This window comes from Narcine bancroftii, chromosome 4 (genome assembly GCF_036971445.1).
Source record: "Narcine bancroftii isolate sNarBan1 chromosome 4, sNarBan1.hap1, whole genome shotgun sequence".
NCBI classification, from domain to species: Eukaryota; Metazoa; Chordata; class Chondrichthyes; order Torpediniformes; family Narcinidae; genus Narcine; species Narcine bancroftii.
Window position 1 is genome coordinate 261,395,951 of NC_091472.1, and position 26,576 is coordinate 261,422,526.

At 39.8% G+C, this 26,576-nt stretch overlaps 1 protein-coding gene across 3 annotated transcripts in view; it reads right to left on the bottom strand.

The window, feature by feature from the left end:
* Positions 1 to 26,576, bottom strand: part of LOC138761905 (contactin-associated protein-like 5) — an 857,011-nt gene that overhangs the window by 84,638 nt on the left and 745,797 nt on the right. For 2 of the 3 annotated variants that reach the window (XM_069934855.1, XM_069934854.1), the window contains exon 22: positions 327 to 545. The exons of the other annotated variant lie outside the window; for it this stretch is intronic. In XM_069934855.1, coding sequence (XP_069790956.1) covers positions 327 to 545 — 219 coding nt within the window. The remainder of the gene's footprint in view (positions 1 to 326; positions 546 to 26,576) is intronic. 3 annotated transcript variants of the gene reach the window in all.

Consider the following 26,576-nt stretch of genomic DNA (forward strand, 5'->3'; position numbering starts at 1 on the left):
ACATATTAGGTTCATAGAAACATAGAAGATAGGAGCAGGAGTAGGTCATTCGGCCCTTCGAGCCTGCTCCGCCATTCAATGAGATCATGGCTGATCTTAAGTTCAGTACCTCATCCCCGCCTTCTCTCCACAACCCCTAACTCCCTTATACTGAAGAAATATATCTAATTCACTCTTAAATATATTCAATGAACCTGCCTCTACTGCCCTCTGTGGGAATGAATTCCACAGATTCACCACCATAGATTTCATTAAATAGCTGGAGACCAATCCCTGTACTCACATTTAGAGTTATCCCATTATGTACAAACATTACAATAAGATACCTGTTAAGGAGGACGAGGTGGTGAATGCTGTTGATCCACTCAGGGCTGAAGATCCACAGTTGGATTCCACTAAGTGTCCTTTAACAGAAACCGCAGGAGAATTAGGATGATGCAAGGCAACCTTGAGTGGAGCAATCCCATTAAACTGGACGGAGGAGAGGCAGCCAATGAAGCCTTCTGTGTTTTCCCTCAGCACCTCTTCATCCAGATTATCATTGTCTGCAATATGATTTAAACATCGTGTGGAATTAGTCCAGGGCAGCTGCGGGACATGATAAAGATGCCAACAGGCTAATTTAGCACAAGTTAATGTGTATTACTGGTTGTACATTACTCACAGTGAACTAATCATAATCTTCATCAAAGTAACTTTTAATGAACCCATATGATAACTCAACCCCCACATGAACAACGAAACTACATATTATGACATTTTGAACAAATACAGTCTTAATAGCCAGATTTTAATTAATTTTTAAATTATTCATGTACATTGTCATTGCTGCCATTGAGATTCACTTCACACTGCAGAGTGAGAATGCAGGAATTGATTGTTAATTAGACTTTGGGGAAAAGAGAAAAGGCTGAAGTCAATTTTTCACAAGCTGAAGTCACTTAATTGTAAATGCATCAGCATTTTAATCAAATTTACCTGTGCGTCATATTCACTTTTTCAGTGATGTCTAATGCCATCAGCTATTGAAACACATTACTATTGTGAGAGCATTTCTTTTTTTTTTTTAAAATCAACTGGCAATTGTTACTGAGAATCGTAAGTCTTCAGAATTCAGTCATCCTTCCTTAATGTTGACTCACATTTTCTAATGTCTTAAATGTTTTTTTTTTCTCTGCTCTTTACTGGATTTATTGCAATATTCTTAACCGGATGACTGTTACAAGTTGGATACATGTCAAATTTATAGAACCATACCACTCAAAAAAAAAGTCCTTCAGATTTCACATTTCAGATTTATTGTCTAGAGAACATACACAACATCAAATAAAACCATGAGATTCTTTTTCCTGTGGGCGAGGCAGAATTTCCACTTATTGGTAATGTAAAAAAAAAACTATACACAATATACACATTTAAACAAATAAAGAAGTATAAATAACTGACTGCACAATGCAGAGAAGGGGGAAAAACCCAAAAAGAGTCCTAAATGAGTCCCTGATTAAGTTTGTTGTTGAGGAGTCCGATGGTGGAGGGGTAGCAGCTGTTGCAGAACTTGGTGGTGTGAGTTTTGTGGTGCCTAAACCTCTTTCCTGATGGTAGCAGTGAAAATGGAGCACATGCTGGGTGTTGTGGATCCTTGATGATTGCTACTGCTCTCCGAAAACAGCATTCAACATATGTCATCCCATTATGTCCACATGAGTCTCTTTGCCAATCTCTATGCATATTAGTTTGTGGGCATATAATACATGTATTGACCCGGGTTACCAAAGGTCTCACTATTTACTTCCTATAGAACCTGCGTGATCTGCTGCATTTCTCCAACATTTTGGTGTATTGCTATATAATTACAGTCTGAACACTTCCCTGTTAAGCTTGCTCACTCTTATTCAAAAGAAAATCATGGGCTCAACTCTCCAAATATTGAATAGAATCATGGAAGATATTTCCATTCAATATTCAGGGAAATTTGCCATGGAACTTCTCAGAGTGGCAGGCTACGAGTAAAAAGATACATCCATGCATCTATTCACAATCCGTACCAATGATTTAGCGGAAGGCTTTGTATTTGCTGATTATACGAAATGAGGTGGATTAAAGTAAGAAGAGGAATGCAAAGGGGCTTTAAAGTAACCATAAGCAAGCTAAATGAATGAGAAAGGACATTGTAAGCGAATATAACGTTGAATTAATCGGTGGTTCTCCATTTTAATGCTCAAGGCACATCTGCAGATTTTTTTAATATAAATGGTGAGAATGGTTAATCTTGTTGTTCAAAGACCCTAAATGACCTTGTACTGAGGTCATACATTTAGGTCAACTAAAAAAAAAATCCTGCTCTAAAATATTGAATGACATTTTCTCTCCATGGATGCTGCCTGACCCACCTTTCCCCTCCAGTTTCTTTTGGTTCACTTAAAGTAAATTGTATGCTGGCTTTTACAATGAGAGGACATAAATATAGGAGCAATATGGTCTGACTCTATTTATAGAGGCCACTGGCGAGATAGCACCTGAAGTATTGTGCATAGTTTTGGTTTCCCTACCCAAGAAAATAAATATTTGCCAATTGATTGAATTCATTAAGATTCACCAGACTGGCTTGAGGTTTAAGTAGGAACTGAGGAAGACTATGGCTGTGTTATTGTGGCAATACACCACTAGCCTACAGCAGGGGGTGATCTCTGTACCTGCAGGAAGATCACCGAAGGACAGATCACACCTGGCCAGCTGTCAATCAGCTGTCCTGAATAGACCAAACTCCACCTAGCCAGCTGTCAATCAATCACCCGGGATATAATGCTGAGCCAGCCCCTCCGGGGCAGTCATTTAGGAGTTACCACTGTAGCAGAGATTTTTAACTGAATAAAGCCAGTTGTACAGTCTTTCTCGAGTTTTGTGTTGGCTTCCTTCTGCAGCAGCGCATCACAGTTATCGAGAATTGAGAATAAATACTAAGAGATCTCACTGAAACATACAACATTCTGCAGGCCTCACAAGCTGGATGCAGGAATGTTCATTGGTGCTGAAAAGTTGGATCCAACTCAGGAAATAATAGGCAGTTAATTTAGGACTGAGATGAGGATCCTGCAGATCATGGTGAATTCTATATTGGAGAGTTGCGGAGACTCGGTCAAAACAGAGACTGGTAGGTTTCTGGACACTAAAGGAATTACAGAGTATGGGGAAAGGGGCAGGAAAATGAAGAGGTAGAAAATCAGTCATGTTCTTGAACAACAGGTGTGGCTCAAAAGGCTAAATGACGGACATGCTCCTATTCCTAATGTCTTCACTCTTATGTGCAGAATTGCTGAATGGTCTGATGTTGGTATTTGTGTGCAAATTGGCTGCCATATTTCTGAAACTTCAGAAATATTTTAGACTTAAAATATTTTGAGTGAATTGAACATGCAATATATTAGATAACAAAAAGTTTAAGAGTGGAGAGCTGGATATGAAGGGAAAACAAATCGGGGTGGGGGGGAAGAGACAGAGATACAATGTTGTAATGACAACGCTACATTTTTTGAACTGACTTCCCATTGCTAATATATCAATACCCAGTGCTGATTTAAATAATTATACTGCATTGTCAATGTGATGTTATTTTTGACAGACAGAATCTCTGATATAACATGTACCCAGAGGAAGACTTTAAAAAAAAAACATTCAAGAGAAGAAAAAAAACATGAAAAACTGAGCAGCATGAGGATTAGAGAGGTTAAGGTGCAAGGATGCACCCAAGTTCATAACCATTTTCCTTACACAGCTCTTGACACAACCAGAGTCTCAACGTGGTCTAGAAAGAGATGATCATAGACCTGAGGCGGACCAAGAATGATCAGTCGATTGGAGAGTGCAGAAACCACCAAGTTCCTTGTAGTCCCCTTAACCAGTGACCTATCATGGACAAACAACATCTCCTCACTTACCAGGAAGGCACAACAGCAACTGCACTTTGTGAGAAGGCTGAAGTGGGCAAGGCTACCAGCCACCATCATGTCAACCTTCTACAGGAACCCTATTGAGGGCATCCTGCTGAAGTGAGCTGCATCATAATGTATTAGAAATGCTGTGGAGAATTGGATTTGAGGTCAATCCACAGGGCCATAAGAGTGGCAGAGAAGATCACTGTGGTTTCCACACCCTCACCCCCTGTTGATATGATCTACCAGGACCGATGTCTAAAGAGGGCATGCAAAAGACCCCTTCTACCCCACATGGAGCATCCTTCAGCTAAACTTGTCAGATCCTTGATGATTGTTGCTTCTCTCCAATGGCAGTATTGCCTGCTCTTGATAGTGGGGAGGGTTTGTCTCTGATGTCCTAGGCTGTGTCAATGACCTTTGGAGGGCTTTCTTCATGATGCCATTAGTCTTTTGGGTTAAGGAAAGATCCTGTGAAATGAAGGATCACCCTCTCCACCTGATTCCCTAATGATCACTGGATCATATACCTCTGATTTATCCTTCCTGATGACAACAATCAATTCCTTGGTTTTGGTGGCATTGAGTGCAAGGTAAACCATTCAGCCAAATTTTCAATCTCCCTCCTGTATGTTGACTCATCACCTCTCATTATGCAACCCACCAGCAGTGATTTTATTCTTTATACAATCCATGATCAGAGGTTGTTGTGAAAAACTCGGCACAACTTTGATACAAATCCAGGTCCGGCAAGTATCTTAAAATAAGCCCCTGACAAAGGGCTCAGGCTTAAAATATTGGTACCGTATGCTTCCTATAGAAAACCTGCTGAGTTTCTCCTGCATTTTTGTGCATTGCATTACACAGTGTCTACAGACTTTTCTGTTTAACTCCTAAAGTAATGAATTTGACTGTGTTTTAAAAGAGCACCACATTCTTACCCCACAATTGCATTCTGAAATTGTCTCTACAAGGAACAGCTTGAGGGTAATGTTGATCAGAGACCCACTATCTCCCTAAATTATGTATCCTTTCAGATTTACTTACTTTCTGTGTGAAAAATGCAGTTTTTTTTTGGTTTGACGCTAATTGTCATATCCCTTGAATTGTTATTGCACAAAGAAAAATCATCAAATATATCAGGTAATGTCAGAGAAATAGAAAGTGACTGAATACCCTATTTTCTTATTTGATCATTGCATGGTTCATTATCTGCAAGTAGAGGGGTCCTGCTGAGAAGCAAAAGAAACTGAATGATTCAAAGTGCCATCATTTTTTTTTAAAGTGCAGAATTTGTTGATACTTTAAACATGTGAGTGAATAGAATGGCACAACTAATGTATAAATAACAATACTTGATGTTTCTCTCCAATGTGCAGAGATAGAAACAGTTTGGAGAGGAAAAAAAACATTAAAAATTTCAATATACAAGCAACTGTGGCAAAAACAATTTTGACCCATGGAGTTACTGCATTTACCAAACCCTCCATTGTGTTGTGCAGAGCTAAAATCATTGAAAATGGAGTGGACTCAGAACAACTCTGGACAGATTAATACTGGAAATCTGCAGGATGATGTGGTGCATGACAATAAACTCAGTATCATTATGATGTTCTCCCATTTTTCAGTTCATTTTATTGTGTGAGACCTTTAAGAGAACAGATTTAGAATAACCCTGAATGTTTCAGAAAGTGACAGTGAACTAGCAGCAGGCTTCAAAGGCAGCATGTTCCAAAAAGTGATACATTTGCAGTGATGGGGAGCAGTCCTGGAGAAACCAGGAGCAGAGACCATGTGACCGACTTTTTGAAAAGACAGTACACATTTTGCTCAAGATGCCATTTTAAGGAAGCAGTACAAGAGTAAACAGCTCTTTGATCTCTTTTGTGGGTTTAAGAAGCCAACCTTGGCCTCATTGTGTGGTTATAGACAGAATGTCAGATTTCCTCCTCTAGCTTATAGATGGATGAGGGACCACTTGGACTGGCACTCAAAAAGGGTTTACAAATTGCAGAAGAAATGCTGTACTCTATCCAACTCACTGACAAAAAGGGTTCTAAATGCCGAAGAAGGCACCTGTCTAAAAAGGATATTTCTCTGAAGCACCTCAACACAAGTGCCGTGAGTAATCAACATTCTGTCACCCACTTCGGGAACTGCTAACTTCATCTCAAGTCCTGCAAGTCTCACTGATATTAAAGCCTACGTGTCCCACTCATTTTAAATCCTGTGCATCTCACCATTCATCAGAGGCCTGCATGCCTCAACCATCTAAAGCCTGCATGTCTCTGCATTAATTTAAGGCCCGTGTGTCTCAATCATCTAAAGCTGAATTTCTGAACTTGGAACTGCTTTCTGAGAATCGAGCCTTGAGCTGTAGTGGCTTGGGGTCTTCCACACATGTGCATGTTTAGAGTAAGTTAGATAATTGTATATAAATTTAGTTATGTTTAGAAAAGCAAGTTAAATTAGAGTAGGTGTTATATAATTGTTGATCAATAATTAAAAATATTATTTTAAATAAAAAATCATCTGGGCTCATTTTTAATCACTGCTGTCATGTGCATTGATTCATCAATGCTGCCCAAACTGATATTCTGGCCTAGTTCCATTTGCCTGCATTTGGCCCATATCCTTCTGAGCCCTTCCTAGCCACATATCTATAGAAATTTCTTTTGAATGTCAAAACTTTAAAGTTCTTAGTAATAGTTAAATATTTGTTACCAACATCACATTTTCCTATTCACCACTGAATTATTGCAAATGCTGGTAAAATTAACTATATCTAAAACACCCTTCCCTTTCTCTGTTACCAAACCTAACCCACCAAGAACTGTATAATTCCCTCAACTATCAACTAAGAAGTTTTTTTATCCAATGACTATCAAGGTTCTTGCTACTATCCTAACCTTGAACTACAAAGACCAGTCTGCACCATTGAAATGCCAAGTGGTTTTCTTGAACTAATTGTAACTTTAAATATTTATTTATCTCCACTTTCTATTTATTATCTTTCTGTACTTTAATATATACCATTTTAATTGTTAATTTTTTTTGCATTATTATGCTGTTTGCCTGCAGAAAGTAAAAAATTCATTGCATTTGTATGTTGTGTATACTTGTGTTTGAGAATAAAGTCATTGTTGTTATCTTCTGTATTCCTAACATTCCCTGCCCTACCATACATGGCAATATCTTTCAGCTGCCAGACCCCAAAACATTCATAGATGTCTAGAACTCTGATTCTTTTAACTCTTGTGGAATTTGTTTTGCACTCCTTGTTCCCAATAGCTGGATATTTGTGTCAAATTTTATCCGAAAGCACCCAACTGTGATTACAAAGAACCTTGATAGGTTTTTTGCCACAACTTGTATTTCATTGTGGGGGGAATACTAAAATGGGGAGGGGGTGTTTCAGAATAAGAGATTGCCCATTTTTGACTAAAATGAGGAGGATTTTCTTTGTGTGTCACAAATCTTTTGGAATTCTTCATTTCAGGGAACTGTGGAAGCTGAGTCATTCAACATATTTAAACCATAATTTTATTGGGGAGCTTTGGTGAACTTAAAGGCTTCTATTTCCTATTATTTTGTGCATTAAAGCACAATATAAATGTGAGCAGTTGTTGGGAAGTGTAAACTGGAATACATTTACCCTTCACACCAAGCAGCATCCAATATACTAACAGGAGGTTGGCAAACTGATGAGAAATTTTATGGCATGCTACTTAATAAATTGGTGATTCTGCATTAAGTAATTTGTTAGCTGGATTGTGTAACAATGCAATAAAGCATTAGCAGGATTAAGTTATTTGGAAAAATATTTGAGGAAAGCTTTCACAGTCCATCAAAAGAGAACTGAGTTTTTTTTTTAAAAGGAGAAAATGGAGTCTATTGCCAATATTTTGGTCACAGTTTATCAACCTTGAAATATGTCACAGCCATGAAGAGCATTTCAATCTGTTTTATTATACAATGTAATGGATCTTGTGGGAGGTGCAATGTTCTGCACTTTCCAGTTAAAGTGTGTCAAGAGAAGGTGCTTGATCTAATTAAATACAGAAGTTAGATGATTTGATTTGAAGTGAAGTGGCATTCTGATCCAGTTGGTCTGCTGTGATGTGAGAACTTATTTTGAAACATATTACTGAAAAATATACAGTAAAACCCCTGGCATCCAGCACCTATAGGGTTAGATAGATGCTGGTAAAGTGCATTTTACAGTTGCTTGAGACCAACACCTGCATTAAGAATAAACAGTTTAAAAGACAATACTATACTGAACAAACTTCACTTGCATAAACATATAAACCTTAAAACATTTTACTTTATTGTCAGTCACTTTCTTTGAAAAGATTTAACGATTGCTACATCTGCAAGCTCCTCCCCTTCCACAAAGCAGCCCAAAGGAAGAACAATATTATAGATAATTAACCCCACCTCGCTCAAGTTTAAAGATAAAGCCTTTGACTGGGGTGACTCTCACTAAGCAGGGATAAGGAACCATTTTAACAAAGTTTTCCCTTCGGTGAGCTGCATCAACCAGCTCTTCATCCTCAGCAATCCCACTGCTGTTTCAGACAACTTTATTCAAACAGCTGCTATGAGCTAACTAAGCATGACCAAGGCACTCCTCTGGCTAAATATTTGCTCTCACCTTCACCAAAGGTTTCGGTATTATTTCAGAACACATTTATTGTCACAATTTTAAAATTACATATTTTTATCTATTATTTTATTCTTATTTATTTTAATTAAAAAATATTTTCCTATATTATTTTTTGCCAGTTGGTTAAGACAGCCACTTACATTCCATATTAGAAAAGGAATGCTTGACAGAAACAAGGAAAATGAAAAAACTACCCAGCAGAAAGATCAGCCAAGATGGGATATTTCTGATAGAAACAACATAGTGTCAGTAATTTCTAAAGTAACAGGAACTTGAATGAATCCTCTTGGTTTTTACTGATTCAGTCATTGTAAAGATCACAAAGTGGCTATTTCTGACTGCTTTGAACAGCCTCAAAATCACTAATTTCCAGAACTCCTAGTTTATAACGGTCCAAAAAATCTTGCTCAATCTTTGATACAATTGAAGTTAAAAACAATATTGAAGGAACTCTGTGGGCCAGGTAGCATCTGTGGAGGCAGAGGGATAATTGATGATTAAGGCCAAGATGCAGGGTGCAGTTTACAGCACTTCCAAGCTCATATAAGTGAGATTAATGGCAATTTGCAATCAGTAATAAATCCTGGCTTGAATGTAAAGGATTCCAGCAAAACTACATTAAGAACTTGCCATCTGAGAAACACCTGGGTTAAATGTTTTACTTAGGTCTTGTTTTTACTGGGCATTAAGGAATAGTTTCAGGAAGATTAAATGGCTCATTCCCATGCTTCTGAACTGTTTGTGGTTGATGACCACAAGAAGGTTAGTTTTGAGAGAAGCAAACTATAAAACTGTGATAGTTTGAAATTTACTGGCTCTGCCTTTACCATCTATTTACAAGGAATTGGTTGAAAACATCATCCTCAAGTGGATAACATTTTCCATTCCCAGTTATGAAGTTGAAAGTGTATTCCACTGTACTCCCTGAGGTTCCGAGACTTGAAATTGCAATGATTAAGTTACTAGACAAGTATTCAGAGCCCTAGACTATTGAGAGAAACAATCAATGGAAATGAAACAATTAACAACAATTAACAAATCTGCAAATATAAAGCAAGAGTCATGAACCTGGTTATGAATTACTGGATTATTAATGTTCTTCAGGGAAATAAATCAGCCATTATCCATGGTTTGACTTTATTCTAGCAGTGTGTCAAACATGATAGTGTTTTGTTTTTAAATTGCCACCCTTTGTTCCACATTACAAAATAGAAGGAGTAATTCAGCAATCAAGTGTATGGTGAATCTTAGAAAAAAATCCATGAAACCCATTTCCCAACTATTCCACCTGTTACGAGCCCAGAGGACCCCAAAACCTAGCAGCAACAGACACTCACTAAGACAAATGGTTACTTAAACAAAAGTTGCTTTTAATTATCTTTAAACATGAAAACAGAATCACACTTTAACTGATCACTATTGATTTAACTAACCTAGCTTAACCCCCTTCTAATTCTAAGCGTACATGTACATAATATGTGTGCAAGTTCAGAAAAGTTATTTGGTTCACAGTCCAATATCGCTTCTGATTCCTCCAAGTTCACTGGTTGCAGACAATTCTTACACTGTGCACAGATTTTAATATTTATAAAGTTCACCAGGCTTTGGTGCTTGAAAGGTAAATGGTTACCACTCAGGAAGGTTTTTGTCGGTTTTCAGAGTGAAATTTGTTGTATACTGGACACTCAGCCACTTCAGTGTCTTTCTGAAGAAATTTTCCCCCTCAAGATTCTCCAGATGATAATCTCTTTCTTTCAGGTCACCACAGAGTTCCTTCTTGTTTCTCTTATTTGAAGTGAAACATTAGACAGCCAGTCCTCTCCTCTTGCATGAACTACAAGGGCTTTGATCAGGCTGAACTGAGAACTCTCAACCCATCTTCCAAATGGGGTTTTCCCACAAGCTTGCCAGCTTGTCCTGTTCCAGTCCCAGGTGTTGTTGCTGACTTTATTACTGTATAACTGCTCTCTGTCTCTCTCTCAAAGAGAAAGCCTGTTTGACTCTCTCTGCTTGCAAAACCACATGACCATTTTAGAACAGCAAGTTCCCTTCCAGACAATCTATGGCTCCTACTATCTTTTTAATCTGTTGCCTTTTTGTAAACAACAATCTATTAGTGAAGTCTCTTGGGCACTCTACAAAGCTTCTTCAAAGGCTCTGAGGCCCCAGCTAGTCTAGCATGAGTGGAGCTCCAGTATTTAAAATAAGATATTTTTACAAGTGTTTGTATGTGACCTACACTAACAGACCCTGTCCCAATTTATCCCCCAAAAACATATCTATATTCTGTCACACCTCTTCATGCCCCCAAATTCCTCTGATTCACCTATAATTCATCCTCATGGAGGATAATTTACTGTGGCTAGTTAGATAGTGGCATATTGGAGGAAACAGACATGATTGAATGGAAAGCATACAAACCAACCACTCCTGTTCACATTACTGACCTAAGACTGCATTGCTAGATCCAGCTCCAAATGTGTCATCAAGTCTGCAGATAGCACAACAGTAGTTGGCCTCATCATCAATGACAATGAATTTCACTACAGTGGAAAACCTGGTGAAATGGTGCAAGAGGAACAACCTAGGTCTCAATGTGCACAAGATGATCATGGACTTCAGGAGGACCAGGAATGAACACCCTCCTCTACACAGCAACATTTAATTGAGAGAGTGGAGAGCACCAAGTTCCTTGGAATTCTCTTAACCAGTGACCTATTGTGGACACTCAGCATTCCTCACTCATCAGGAAGGCATAACGCCAACAGTACTTCGTGCAAGCACTGAAGGCTATCGACCACTATTATGTCAACCTTCTATAGGATCTCTATCGAGAGCATCCTGGCCAGTTTTCATCACAATATGCATGGTTGCTGCTGAGAAATGGATCAGAGGTCAATCTGCAGGAACTTAAAAGTGGCAGAGAGTATCAAGATTCAATTTATTGTCATTGAAATAAAAGTCATATTACACAAAATTTCTTCTGCCTGGTGTAAGGCAACAGATTCACCATTGGCAGAAATTGCCTGAACCACCACTTACAGACAGAAAAAGAGAAGCAGAAGAGAGTCCCCCTGGAGTCACCAAGTGTCCGTACATTCACCTCCAGCACTTCTGCAGTCACACAGAGTCCAGTCCAAACCATTGGCAACCCAAGCTGGGGTCTCCCTACCCCCAATCTACATGATCTTATGGGATCATTGTCTGAAGAGGGCACACAAAATCATTGCAAACCCTTTCTACCCTGCACAAAGCATCTTTCAGCTGCTCCTGTTGGGGAAGAGATCCAGGAGGATCAGAGCCAGCAGCACCAAGCTGAGGAACATTTTCTTCCCACAAGCAGTGAGAATGCTGAACAACCAAAGGAACTGCTCACACCAACCATCTGAGACTCTCAAATGTACAAAGTAATATTTATTTATTTATATAGATGAAATATTTATCCTGCATATATTGTTTGTCTGTATGTGCATTACGTCTGGTTGTATGACTGCAAATTTTGCACCAAGGACTGGAGAATGCTATTTCATCAGATTGTACTTGTGATTAATTCTGTTCTCTGGTGCTACCTTTATGGAATTTGCATGTTCCCCTGTGATTCTTTCATGTATTTCCACATCCAAATATGCTTGGGTTGATGAATTAATTGGCCAATCTGAATTGTGCCTTCCTATGTTATAGAGTGTTAGAATAGGATGGCACGATTAATCTAGTAGTTGTCACAACATTATTATAGGGCCAAAATTAAACAGCTCCAGACTTTGTTCTCTGCTGCAATCCCAACAATGTCATAAAAAATTTATTGTATTACCTCTCCAAGCATTTCTATCCCATTTATAATATGGTCCTGAATACATTGCTCAACTTGGCTCCAAAGCTTCAGTGAAGTTCAACTTTATTATCATCTGACTGGACATATGCAACCAAATGAAACAGTGTTTCTCTGGAGCACGGTGCATAAACATACACACCCAATACACAGCACATAATGGCCATATATTTTTTTTAATTTTTTTTTTTAAAGTTTATATATAAAAACATATGCACACTTTACTCAGTTCATTAATGTCACAGTCTGTTGGATGATGCTCCTGTACCTCCTTCTTGATGGAAGGGAATCAAAGATACATAGGGTCCTTTACAATTCTTTGAACCATATTTAAGCAAGGCTCCCTGTCAATGTTGACAATAGAGGAAAGAATCTTCACAGCCATGGTGATATATTGGCTTTGGGTCCAATGCTTTGCAGCAACCAAACCACAGAGTGATTCAGCCAGACAGGACACTTTCAAATTGTACTCCTGTAAAATGTTGTCAAGGTTATTTCCAGTAGGTTGCCCTCCTTTGCCACTTTGCCAATTATAGTAGTGACCAACTATTTCAGGAGTGCATGTTAATAGGACACCAGGATCTTCTCCTTCCATGTACATGCCAGCAGTTTTCTCACAAAGAAAAACTTAGTACACAGAACATTATCACACAGTACGGGCCCTTCAACCATAATGTGATGTCAACATGTGAATCTGTAATTCAGTTTAATTACAATCTAATTACAAATTAATTTTTCTCTACTTCACACACATAACCCTCTATTTTTTCTTACATCCACATGTCAACTTAAAAGTCAAATAAATGCCCAGTTTAAGAATGCTTTTAACATTTAATTGAGAGAGTGGAGAGCACCTTACCATTGGTTATCAAGCTATCAGTTAAATTTACTTACGAATGTGCATGAATATACTACTTACATTAATAGATAAACATTGTTTCATAGCAGGCATCTACAAAGATAAATTCTTACCTTCACATCTGTACTGTACAGAGTGCAAATGTCTATTTATTTATTCAATTTTAACAAGTGAGTTTGAAAGTCAGGTGGGGGCCCTAGTGTATAGGTGCATGATGTTGGTCAGGCAGGAGAATTTAAAAAGGGAAGGACAGCTTACCTTGTTGTTCACTTGGTGAGGAGCCTTTAGCCAAGTGAGACTGGTGACTGCTGGTAATTGATTATTGTGGGAGGGATTAATTGGGTAATTAAGTAAATTAGTAAGGACCAATAAAAAAGGAGGGCTTGCTAAGAAGTGGCCTTTTGTGTGAGTGGGGACTAAGGTAAGGTTTGGTAAGTCTCTTTTCAAGCTTATCTTTAATTCCTCTAATTTAAATTGAAGAATAGGTAATAGAGGCAGTTAAGTGCTCTGATTGCAGGATGTGGGAAGTCAGGGACAGCACAGAAGTTTCTGATGACTACAGTTGCAAAAGGTGCATTCAGTTGCAACTTATGGAAGACCAGGTTAGGGAACTAGAGTTGCAGTTGGATGAACTGTGGATCATAAGGGAGGCAGAAGTGGTGATAGATAAGAGTTATGGGGAGGACGCTGCCCCCAAAAGTCAAGGAAATGGGTGACTGTGAGGAAAGGGAGGGGGGGGGGGAAAGAGAGACAGGTAGTGCAGAATATCTCTGTGGCTGTTCCCCTTAATAACAAGTATATTGCTTTGGAGACTGCTGGGGTGGGGAGGGAAATGATCTGCAAGGGACAAATCACAGAGGTCAGGTCTCTGGTACAAGGGCTGGATCTTTGGCTCAGAAGGGGAGGGCAGCACGAGTAGGGCTATTATAGTTGGGGGCTTGCTGGTTAAGGGAGCAGGTAGGAAGTTTACTGGATGAAATCAGGGATCCTGGTTGGTATGGTGCCTCCCAGGTGCCAGGGTCAAGGATGTCTCTGATTGAGTCCACAGCATTCTGGAGAGGGAGGGTGAGCAGCTAGAAGTTGTGGTCCATGTGGGAACCAATGATAGTTAGAAGTGGGGATGAGGTCTTGAATTGGGATTACATAGAGTTAGGGAAGAAGTTGAAAAGCAGGACCTTAAGGGTGGCAATCTCAGGATTGCAGCCTGTGCCATATGCTAGTGAGGGTAGGAAATTGTGGAGGATGAATGCATAGCTCAGGGACTGGTGCAAGGATCATTGGGATCTCTTTTGGGGAAAGTCAGACCTGTACAAAAGGGATGGGTGGCACTTGAACTGGAGGGGGACCAATATCCTGACAGCCATGTTTGTTAGAGCTGTTGGGGAGGTTTTAAACTAGTTTGGCAGAGGGATGATAATCAGAATGAGAGTAGGGAGGAAAAAACCTAGACTGGAAGAAATGGAGGGAACAAAGAAAATATAAATGAGGAAGGGAGGAAGATTAAGGTAGTTGGTAACAAAAGGAGTACATCTGAAGGACAGTCTCTCAAGTGCATATATTTTAATGCAAGGAGTATAGTAAATAAGGAGGATGAGCTTAAGGCATGGATGGCCACATGGAAATATGGTATTGAGGCTATCAGTGAAACGGTTGCAGGAAGGGCATGTTTGGCAGTTAAATATTTCAGGATTCTGTTTTAGGCATGACAGAACGGGGGGTTAAAAGGTGGATGAGTTGCATTGCTTATTAAAGAGAAGATTACAGCAGGATGGTTTGGTGGGATTGTCCAGCGAGGCTATTTGCGTGGAATTGAGGAATGGCAGAGGCGTGAATACATTAATGGGAATGTATTATAGACCATCAAATGGGCTGAAGGAATTGGAGGCAGCACAAATTTGTAAGGAGAGTGTATACATGTGTAACAAACATAAGGTGGTAGTTGTGGGAGATTTCAACTTTTTGAACATTAATTGGGAGTCCATACAGTAATAGGGCTGGATGGGGTTGAGTTTGAGTGTGTTCAAGAAAGTTTTCTGAATCAATACATAGAAGAACCGACTCAAGAGGGCAGTAATGGATGTCCTATTAGGGAATGAAGTATGTCAGGTGACAAAAGTTTGTGTTGGGGAGCACTTTGGGTCGAGTAATCACAATACTATTAGTTTTAGGCTAGTAGTGGAAAAGAATAAAGGTTGAGATTCTTAATTGGAAGAAAGGAAATTTCAAGGGAATGAGAAAAGATTTGGAAGGTGTGGATTGGGGTGTTAATTTCAGGGACGAATGTAGCTGATAAATGGAGGATCTTCAAGGGAGAAGTTCTGAGAGTGCAGAGTTGGTATGTCCCCTTGAGGATTAAAGGAAAGGTAAGAAACTGTAGGGAGCCTTGGCTTGGAGGAAGAGGGATGTGTAAAACAGGTATAAACTGTAAGGAAGGGATGAACTGTTTGAGGAATATAAGAGTAAATAAAATCAAGAAAGAAATTAGAAAGGCTAAAAGGAGATATGAAGCTGCTTTGGCAGGAAAATTAAAAATAAATCCAAAGGGTTTCTATAGGTACATTAAAAGAAAACTAATAATGAGGGATAATATTGGACCCCTTAAAGATGAGAGAGGTCGGCTCTGTGGCAAGCCAGAGGAGATGGGTGAAATTTTAAACTTTTTTTTCAGTATTCACTAAGGAAAAAAATATTGAGCCAGATGAAGTGAAGAAATATGGTAGGGAACTCATGGGTAATATAAGAATTAATGAGAAGCTAGTGTTGACTATATTGAAAAAGATCAAGGTGGATAAATCTCCGGGTCCTGGCAAAATATTCCCTAGGATCCTGAGGGAAGTTAGTGAACAAATAGTGTGGGGGGGGGGGGGGGGTGTTGACAGAAATATTTAAAATTTCACTAGCTATGGGGGCAGTGCTGGAGGACTGGAGGGTGGCTCATGTTGTTCAAAAATGGATCCAAAAGTAGATCTGGTAATTATAAGCCTGAAAGTCTGATATCAGTGGTAGGTAAATTAATGGAAAATGTTCTTAGAGATGGTATATACAACTATTTGGAAAGGTGGGGATTGATCTGAAGTAGTCACCATGGTTTTCTACTGGCCAGATCACATTTAACAGATCTTGTAGAGTTTTTTTGAGGAGGTTACTAAAAAGGTTGATGAGGGGAAGGTGGTGGATGTTGTCTATTTGCACTTGAGTAAGGCTTTTGACAAGGTTTCCCCTAAGAGGTTAGTAAGGAATGTGGAAATATTAGGTATTAATGATGAAGTAGTGAGATGGATTCAATAATGGTTGGATGGGAGATGTCAGAGACTAGTGGTGGAAAATTATTTGTCTAATTGAAGGATGAATGTGAGGTGCTACATTTTGGTAGGACTAATCAAAACAGGACATGCATATTAAATGGTAGACAATTGAGGAGTTCAGAGGAACAAAGGGATTTAGGAGTCATGGTACATAATTTTCTGAAAGTTGAATCATGTGAATAATGTGGTGAAAGTATTTAGTATGTTGGCTTTCATAAATCAGAGTATAGAACACAGGAGTTGGGATGTTATGTTGAAATTGTATAAGGCATTGGTGAGGCCAAATTTGGACTATTGTGTGCAGTTTTGGCTGCCAAATTGCAGGAAGGTTATAAACAGTGTAGAGAGTGCAGAGGAGATTTGCAAGAATGTTGCTGCAGTTTCAGAGTTTGAGTTCCAGGTATGAGCAGGCTGGGAGCATAGAAGGTTGAGGGGTGATTTAACAGAGGTATCAAAATTATAAGGGAGACAGATAGTCAACATGGATAGGCTTTTTCCACTAAGAGTGGGGGAGATTCAAGCAAGAGGGCATGGATTGAGTAAAAGGGAAAAAAGTTTAAGAGAAACATGAGGGGAAATTTCTTCACTCAGAGTGGTGGAGGTATGGAATGAACTTATGGCAGTGGTTGTGGAAGCGAGATCAATATTAATATTCAATGATAGGTATATGGATGGGAGGGGTGTGGAGGGTTATGGGTCAAATGTGGGTCAGTGGGAGACAAAATCAGACATTTACAAACTCTTACTTTGCACATTGTTTCTTACTGATTATTTGTATTTGAGAAGGCAGTTTGTTTACATTTCTCTTTTTGAGTACAGTTTAGTTACCAATAAGAAAGTCTGCCTGGCCCACAGGGACAAAGAATCTCAGGATTGTATATGATATGTATGTATGTGACAATAAATTTGAACTTGAACTTGCTGACCAGGTTTAATACCCAAGTGGTGCCATTTTCAGCATTTGGCCATATTCTTCCAAACCTTTTCAATCTATGCAGCTGTCTAAATCTACTTTGCGTTTGGTGACATCACTGGAGGTTTCAGGGGTTGTGCGCACCATACTGTGTGGCACCATCAGAAGGGTTGACACCAAAATGACTGCTTAGAAAAAATTTTTGTGCAGTTTCAGCAGAAATTCATTTTTATTTTAAAAAATATCCCTGTAGATTATTATAACAATAAAATTTTTTGGGCAAGCCCACCTTACATGTATCAATATACCTCTAAGGCTAAAACTCTATGCTAATTTACTTTTTGAAGCTTCTAATACTCTCCAGATAGAGCTGTCATCATTGTCCAATTACAATGATACCTCAAATCACATGGTTTCATCTGCACACACTACAAGCACATGCTATTGTTTTTGTTACTGCTCATGTTGTTATAGTCGCTGCTTTTGTCAAATTTCCTGGTGTTTTAGCTACAATATTGTGGTAATTAGTATTGGATCCTCTATCACTATTAATTTGAGAATTAAGTAGTAATTAAAGGAAAATAGGAGAAAAATTTAAAAAGACTTCCACTCAGTTACTAATAATGTTCTGAATTAGTCGATGTTCACTGTGCTGAAATGCTTGTGTATTTGTTCCTGTTTATTTTTATGGTATTTCATTTGAGTATTTCTATATGCATTTGTCCACAAGTTTGACATTATTTGGGCCAATATTGATTATGCAAATCTAATCCATTAATGTATCTCATGAAATAATAGTTTAAAATAAAAATCAACATAATTTTGGCATGTTCTTAAATGTTTTTATTTTAAATTATACTTATTGAATTTTCACTTTAAATTATACTTACTGAATTTTCACTTTAAATTATACTTACTGAATTTTCACTTTAAATTATACTTATTGAATTTTCACTTTAAATTATACTTACTGAATTTTCACTTTAAATTATACTTACTGAATTTTCACTTTAAATTATACTTACTGAATTTTCACTTTAAATTATACTTACTGAATTTTCACTTTAAATTATACTTACTGAATTTTCACTTTAACCACATGAAACTATGTAAATACATTTAGGCTGTGTATGATACTGTAATTTAAAGGTGTAATTTTAATTTTGCTAGTTTATCTCTACTATTGACATTACATTCAGTGATGTATGGGAATTACAATTTGAGTAACATCATAAAAAAAATTACTAAGGAATCTGTATGGTCTGGTATGGGAGGAGGTCCACAGGAGGGGGAGAGGGTGGGGGAAGTGACGCTGAGGTACCACACTGACACCAATCCCTGTGACATCACTGACCACATCCTCTGGCAGCTTGTTTCAAATACCCATACACTCTGTGAGAAAATGCCCTTTTAAATCTTTCCTCTCCATAATTTTATTCTCCCTACTCTTGGGCTCCCCGACCTATGCCCCCATGATTTTATGAACCTCTACAAGTTCACCTCTCACCTTTTTATTCTCTGGGGATAAAATAATCCATCCATCTCAGCTTTCAAAGTAGACTGCATCCATTGCCCTATGAGGAAGTGTTCCAAAGACTCGTGATACTTTGAGAGAATCCATTTAGCCTCATTTCTGTCCTAAGTGGGTGACTCCTTGTTTCTAACCAGATACTCAAACTGCCACTTTGACTTTAAAACTTCATGTAATGCCCAGTCCAACTGGAATGTTCATCTCCTGCTGTTGCTTTGTTCATGCCTGCTTGCATCTGGCACTGAGGCTAGTTTTTATATAACAGTGCACAGATCAAATCCTCTTAGAGCTTTGAATACAAGAGTATTTAAGATGCCTGCAGCCTGCTATATGCATACTGTTCTCATGGACAAAGAAAACTAAAAATAATAATAAACTTCAATACATTTTATTTTAGATCTGTCGAAATTGCAATTGTTCAGCTCACACATGGGTGGCCAAGCAATTATTTGCTGTTGTGGGGAATGCCCTTTCAAAATGGCAAGGGTGGGGAATAGTTTGAGTCTCTCAGTCCATTCTGAGGCCACACAAATTCAGAACTTGAAAGTGAAACCACCATGTGGAGAAACTCAGCAGGTCTAACAGTACTTTGTATACCTTGAAGGTGTCAAGTCTAAAACATTATGATATTTTAATGAAGGGTTATTTATCTTTGCTTTATAAAGTACACCATTTGAACCTGTTGAGTTTCTCCAGCATTATTTTTTTTTACTTCAACTATGGTTTCTGCAGACTTTCATGTTTTACTTCGAATTCATAATTTGTTGGTTGTGAACTATATTTGCTTCCAATGCATTCAACATATCAATGCAACAATCAGAACTAGCAACATTTTAAGCCCAGTTCATCTATCAAATGAAATAAAAGATCATGTTTCATTTCATGCATCAATTTTGATTTGGAATTTATTATATCACTGGGGCATTGAAGGTGGAGGTCACCTATTTTAAAAACTCTGTAAAATTATCCAAGCAAAGGTACAACATTATAATTCTTCCATTCCTTGTTATGGTCAGAAATGACCAGCCCATCTGGAAATGGTCAATACTGGCTAGCTTCAAAATACACCAGAACTGTATGGACGGTACAGTTAGCTCAATGCTATTATAGCGCTAGTGATCCAAGTTCAAATCTGGCATTGCTTTTAAGGTGCTTGTCCTCCCACTCTTCAAAATGTACAGGGGTTGTAGGTTAATTGGCATATTTTTTGGGCAACATGGACTGGAAGGGGCTGTTATCACGTTGTATGTCTAAATTAAAAAAAAACATGAATAAAGTCGTGGACAGGCAATTTGGCTCCTTTTGGGTGCTCTTATCAATAAGATCAAAGCAGATATTTTACCTGTAGTGAAATGGGATTCACTGGTAGTGTCATGCCGATGGCTAGCTCTGCCCCACCTGCTCGTATATAACCTTGGTTTCCCACCTAAACCCAGAACCCCTCTGAAGGATACTTTGAAACCCTACCCATAGTTATAAACTAAAGTGTTTGTTCTCCCTCCAGTTGTAAGAACTTTTATTTGTGCTACAACCTTATTAGCTTATTCCCTAAACGATGAAGCTCAACTCAACCCTGGTACGCTGCTGATAGACCCTCTGACCCCTGATGTGGCTGAGGAGTTCACATACTGGCTAGATTGCTTCCAGGCCTACCTCAACATGACCAGAGATGCCTTCCACACTGATGAACTCAAGAGGTCCACACTCGTTTTGAGGGTAGGAACGAAGGGATATGAAGTTATCAGGGACTGCACTAGATATGATGCTGCCATCGAGGCATTGGAGGCTAGGTACCTGAAGTCACAAAATGAGGTCCTAGTGAGGCACTGGCTCGCTCTGCGTCGCCAGCGGCAAGGAAAGACAATCAATGACTACCTGTTAGATCTGTGAACACTTGTCAAGAAGAGCAGGTAGGAAGTGACCAAAGGCTGCGTTAGTGAGGAAGAACAGATCTGGGGCACCCTAGTAACAGGGGTCCACTTGAGGTACATGATGCAGTGACTACTTGAGTCGGGAAAGAAGAACCTGGCTAGTCACATTGAACTGGCCAAATTGTCGGAACAGGCCAAGCTCAAGATTGATGACATTTAAGCTAGTGAGCTTGCTCACCCAGGTGATCCCTTCCAAGGACTAGCTGCTCCTGGTACCCCAGCCCTAACAGCTGCTGCTTTCTGTGCTAGGGAGTGCTTTTTCTGTGGCAAGAGCCAGCACCCCCAATCGCGTTGCCTGTCTAAAGACTGTGTGCCAGCTGTGGCAATAAAGGGCATTGGGTGAGAGTTTGCTGCACAAGGGGAAGTCCACAGCCTGCACCGCCCCCAGATCCAATTCCTGCCCTAAGCTGTCTGCCCTGAATTCATCCGAGCCCACTTGCTGGGCTACATGCCGACGGAGGGTGGCAGGGAGAAAATGGTGTGAAAAGGCTCAGTGGCTATCTTCCCACAACCCAAATTCAAACTCTGTTGCATCATCATGATAGGAGGAAGGAAGGTGGCTATCTTGCCATTCCATAAGTTCAAAGCCATACAATACAACCCAGGACAGTGGGGGCCACTTGAGTGAGGAGTATGGAGTCTCTGGGGTTCTAGCCTCGATGGTTCTAGAGCAGGACAGACCTCCCTAGTTCAGCAACTCCATAGTGACTGTGAAAGTAAATGGACATTCCATTAAATGCCTGATCGACACAGGCTCCTCTGAAAGCCTCATAGACTCGTGGATAGTGCAAGAGTACAACCTAAAGATGTATCCTTCCAATCATCACATACTCCTTGCATCCAATTCGCATTATATGCATATTAAATAACGTTATAGAGTACACCTGTCATTTGAAGGGGTGGGGGGGAAGTTCTGTAAATTTTTCCTGTATGTACTTGATGAATTGTGTTCCCGGTGTTGTTGGGTCTGGACATCATGTGTCACCTTAAAAGTATAACATTGGAGTATTCTAGTCCCCTCCCCACTGTAACAGTTTGGAACAGAGAGCCCCTAAAATCCGAACCCACATGCAGCCTCTCCACACTAAATATCGACCTCCCCATCCCTCCTCCCTTCCCGAATCTGTCCACGGATTGCAAATCTATTGCTACCAACAGCAGAAGTTTGGCAGAGAGAGATTTCATAAAGTATGAGAAACAATATCTGCTCGATGAAGTTATCATCAAACCTAGCATTAGCCTGTGGAGCATGCTAGTGTTAAAAGGGGAGAACAAGTCCAGGCTAGTCATTAACTATAGCCAAACTATTAATCGGTACACTCTCCTGGACACAGACCCGCTCCTCGCATTTCAGACATGGTGAATGATATTGCACAGTATCAGGTCTATTCGATTATCAACCTGAAAGATGCTCATCACCAGCTGCCAATCTGTAATGAGGACCGTCCATGTATAGAGTTTGAGGCTAATGGTCACTTCTATCAATTCCAGTGGGTCCCTTTTGGTATCACTAACAGAGTTTCTATCTTCCAGAGACAGACAGACAGAATGGTAAATGAGTACAGGTTGAAGGCTATCTTCCCCGACTTTGATAATGTCACCATCCGTAACCACACCTTGGAAGATCATGACGCCAACCTCTAGTTTTCTCCATGCGGCAAAAGCCCTGAACCTCACTTATAACCCTGACAAGTGTGTGTTCAGAACTAAATACCTAGCTATCCTTGGATATGTGGTGGAGAATGACATCATTGGCCCTGATCCTGATGGGATGTGCCCACTGTTAGAGCTCCCCATTCCCAGGACCACAAAGGCTTTGAGGAGATGCCTGGGGTTTTTCTCATTAGGCCCAATGGATCCCTTAATACACTGATTAGGTTCACCCTCTCTTAAAGCCACTAATTTCCCCCTCTCTGCTGAAGCCCAAATGGCTTTTAACTACCTCCAGAACCACATTGCGAAAGCCGCCATGCATGTGGTGAATGAGAATGTACCTTTTCAAGTGGAAAGTGAAGCTTCAGACATAGCCCTGGCTGCTACCCTTAACCAAGTGGGCAGGCCAGTTGCTTTTTTTTCCTTGGACATTACAAGGCCACAAGCTCCAGAAAATATCTGTGGAAAAGGAGGCTCAAGCCATTGCAGAATCCATGAGGCACTGGATACACTACCTGGCTGGTAGGGAATTTGCACTCCTCACTGACCAGTGCTCAGTCGCATTGATGTTTAATAATGTCAAGAGGGACACAATCAAAAATGACAAGATTTCTAGGTGGAGGATCAAGATCTCCACCTACAATTATGACATTGCCTAATGGCCAGGAGCGCTTAATGACCTTCTAGATGCCTTATCCAGAGGAAGCTGTACCTCTGCACACACTGGCCAACTGCAGTCTCTGGATAATGAGCTCCGTCATCCAGGGATTACCCGCATGGCTCATTTTATCAAGGCATGCAATCTGCCCTACTCTGTGGAAGATGTCAGGGAAATGGCCAGGTCTGCACAGAGTGCAAACCGCACTGCTAGCTCCCCACAAAGGTGTGCCTCATCAAGTCATCCAGGCCCTTCAAACGGCTCAGTGTCAATTGTAAGGGACCTCTCCCCTCCATGAACAAGAACACTTTCTTCCTCTATATCATTGAGTACTTCTGCTTTCTATTCACCATTCTATGTCCAGACTCATTCACTTTGTCAATCATAAAGGCCCTAGATTCCATTTTCACTTGGTTCAGGTATCCAAGCTATATTCATAGCGACCAGGGCTCATCCTTTATGAGTGACGAGGTATGTCAGTACATGCTGATGAGGGGCATTGCATCCAGTTGGACTACTACCTGCAACCCCTGGGCAAAAGGGCAGGTTGAAAAGGAGAGTGCCATGGTCTGGAAGGCTGTCAAACTGACCCTGAAGTCTAAAGGCCTTCCAGACTCATGCTAGCAGGAAGACCTCCTTATGGCGCAGCATTTCATCCGGTTGCTACTATGTACCACAACCAACACTATTCTTCGTGAGCTCCTATTCAATTTTGAAAGAAGGTAGGCATTGGGAACTACACTCCCAACCTGGCTCATCACTCCTGGTCCAGTCCTTCTCGGGAAGTATACGAGGAGAAGCAAGACCGACCTCTTTCTTCCCCCCGCCTCCCCCACCACCACCCCGGTGGAAAGGGTGAAACTGCTCCACACCAATTGCACGTAAGACTATGTGAAGTACTTGGATGGTAGGGAGGACACAATTTCCATCAGGGACCTGGCACCCACTGCAACAGAGGGTCAGTTACCTCAGGAACCCTGCGAGCCACGGAGCTCATTCTCGCCACCCCCAGTCAGGGCCTTGTGGGATCCAGTTCAGAAGGATAATGCATCCCCCTCTACCTTTGAGCCAGAAACCCAGCCTGCCTTTCCTCCCTCACAAAGGGACCAGAAGACCCAAGGGTTCCATGGCCCCCTGGTGCTCAGGTGCTCCATTAGGATCTACAGACCCCTGGACTGCTTAAATCTGTGAATTTGTAAATAACTGTATATTTTTCAACTTTTTTTCTGAATCCATATTCACTGTCTTCATTCACAGACCCTAAATTCTATGGGAAGGGGTGAATGCAGTAAACTGGGATTCACTGGTAGTGTGTTGTGCTGATGGTTGGCTCTGCCCCCATCTGTTCACATATAACCCTGGTTTCCCGCCTAAACCCAGAACCCTTCCGAAGACCACTGTGAAACCCAACCCATAAACTAACAAAAACTGGAGGGAGAATTTCTTTTAATTATCAGATAGTGGAATAGGTATTTTGCCAACTGCCTCTGTAGGTAGGGTGTTGAATTTGTAGATTAGCCAGTATTTATTTTTTTGCCTTTTTTTTTATAAACATTACATAGGTTTTGTTATAAATGTGATTATTGTTCTATTCATGCTTATTTACCTATGTAGCATTAGATAGGAAAAACCCAACACCCAACCCCAACCAACCAATTTCCCCCTGCAACCATGTCTGCCTGTCCCGCATCGGACTTGTCAGCCACAAACGAGCCTGCAGCTGACGTGGACATTTACCCCCTCCATAAATCTTCGTCCGCAAAGCCAAGCCAAAGAAGAAAGAAAAGATTAGATAAATAAAATGAATAAAAGTATTGAAAAAGAGATTAATCACGGTTACAGGCCCTTCCAGTCCATGAGCCCACACCACCCAAATGCATCCATATGGGTTAGATGGGTTAGTCAGTTAATTGATCATATGGATGTATTTATGGGTTAGTCAGTTAATTGGTCATAACACCTTCGGCACATTTGAAGAAACTGGAGCAAGACTGTGTCTCAAGCCGAACGTTCAAGGTCCTTACATACAGCAGTGGATTTGAATCTGTGTCACTAGTGGTGTAATTGCATCATGTTAATTACTATGCTAACTGTGCCATGCGTAAATTTCCTGTGTATCAAAAAAAACTTTTGAACTGCCTTGAAAATACTCAGTAATGAAACATCATTGTTTTGGGTGGAGAATTCCAAAGATTTCTGGCCCTTGAGGTGAAGAGTTTTCTCCCTATTTCAGCTAAGAATGGCAAGTTCTTGTTTTGAAATTAACCTGAAGATGCAGATACCCCATTTAAGGAAACACCAGTCCATCATCTATTACATCAAGCCTATTTTAAATTTGCATGTTTGTCTAAACTTCAGAGAGGAGAGTCCCAGTCAGGTCAAGTTTTAGAGTTTTGTTCAAGTTTATTATCATCATCCAACTGTATAAGTACAACTGGATGAAAGAGCATTGTCACATTATACCTAGTACAGTGAGTTCTTCTGTGAGCTTTCTAACAAGTTATTTTTAAACATTCATACAGTGTGTAAAGAGCACAAACTACCAGGCATAGAATTACAAGGGCATCTTCATAGCACTCTTGTGGGGTTCATTCAGGAGCCTGATGACTACAGGGAAGAAACTGTCTTAAGCCCATTTTCCTGCTCCTACCTTCTCCTTGCTGCTACCTTTAGGGAGAAGGTGAAGAAACTTGAAGACCAGCAATTATAGGATCAAGAAATTAATTTCCAACAACTATCAGGCTTTTACACAAATTGGGTGATGGATTGAAAACCACAGAAGGATAGTCTGCACTATTGTTAAGTCACTATCTTGCCATAATAGAAAATAATACTGAATAGTTCTTATCTATTTTTGTGCATTTATGGTATTTTTAATTCTATTCATTATTTAATATGTAGTTGTTTTTTAATTATTTTGCAGTTGTTGCTTTTATTAAATAAAGCAGCAAATAAGATTTTTGGTGCATATGTATGTTGTACAATGAATATGACAATACACATTATTATTATTACTATATAATCCCAGCAAGGCATCTTCACACATTGGAATAGAACAAAGAACAGAAATGGTGAAACTTTGGATGAAACGCAGTTGATGAGCTGACTAAACCAGCCGATCTTGGGTAGAATATATGATATTGCATGACATTGCTGGAAGTGGTCTTATTAGCCTGTGTTAGGGAAAAGATGTAAAGATTCCAAGGATTACTACCTCTCTTTGTTAACCTTTTTCAAATGTTCACATACAGGGTGAGAGTAGGGTTTGGATCAACTCTGCTAATGTTCACTTTTAAGCC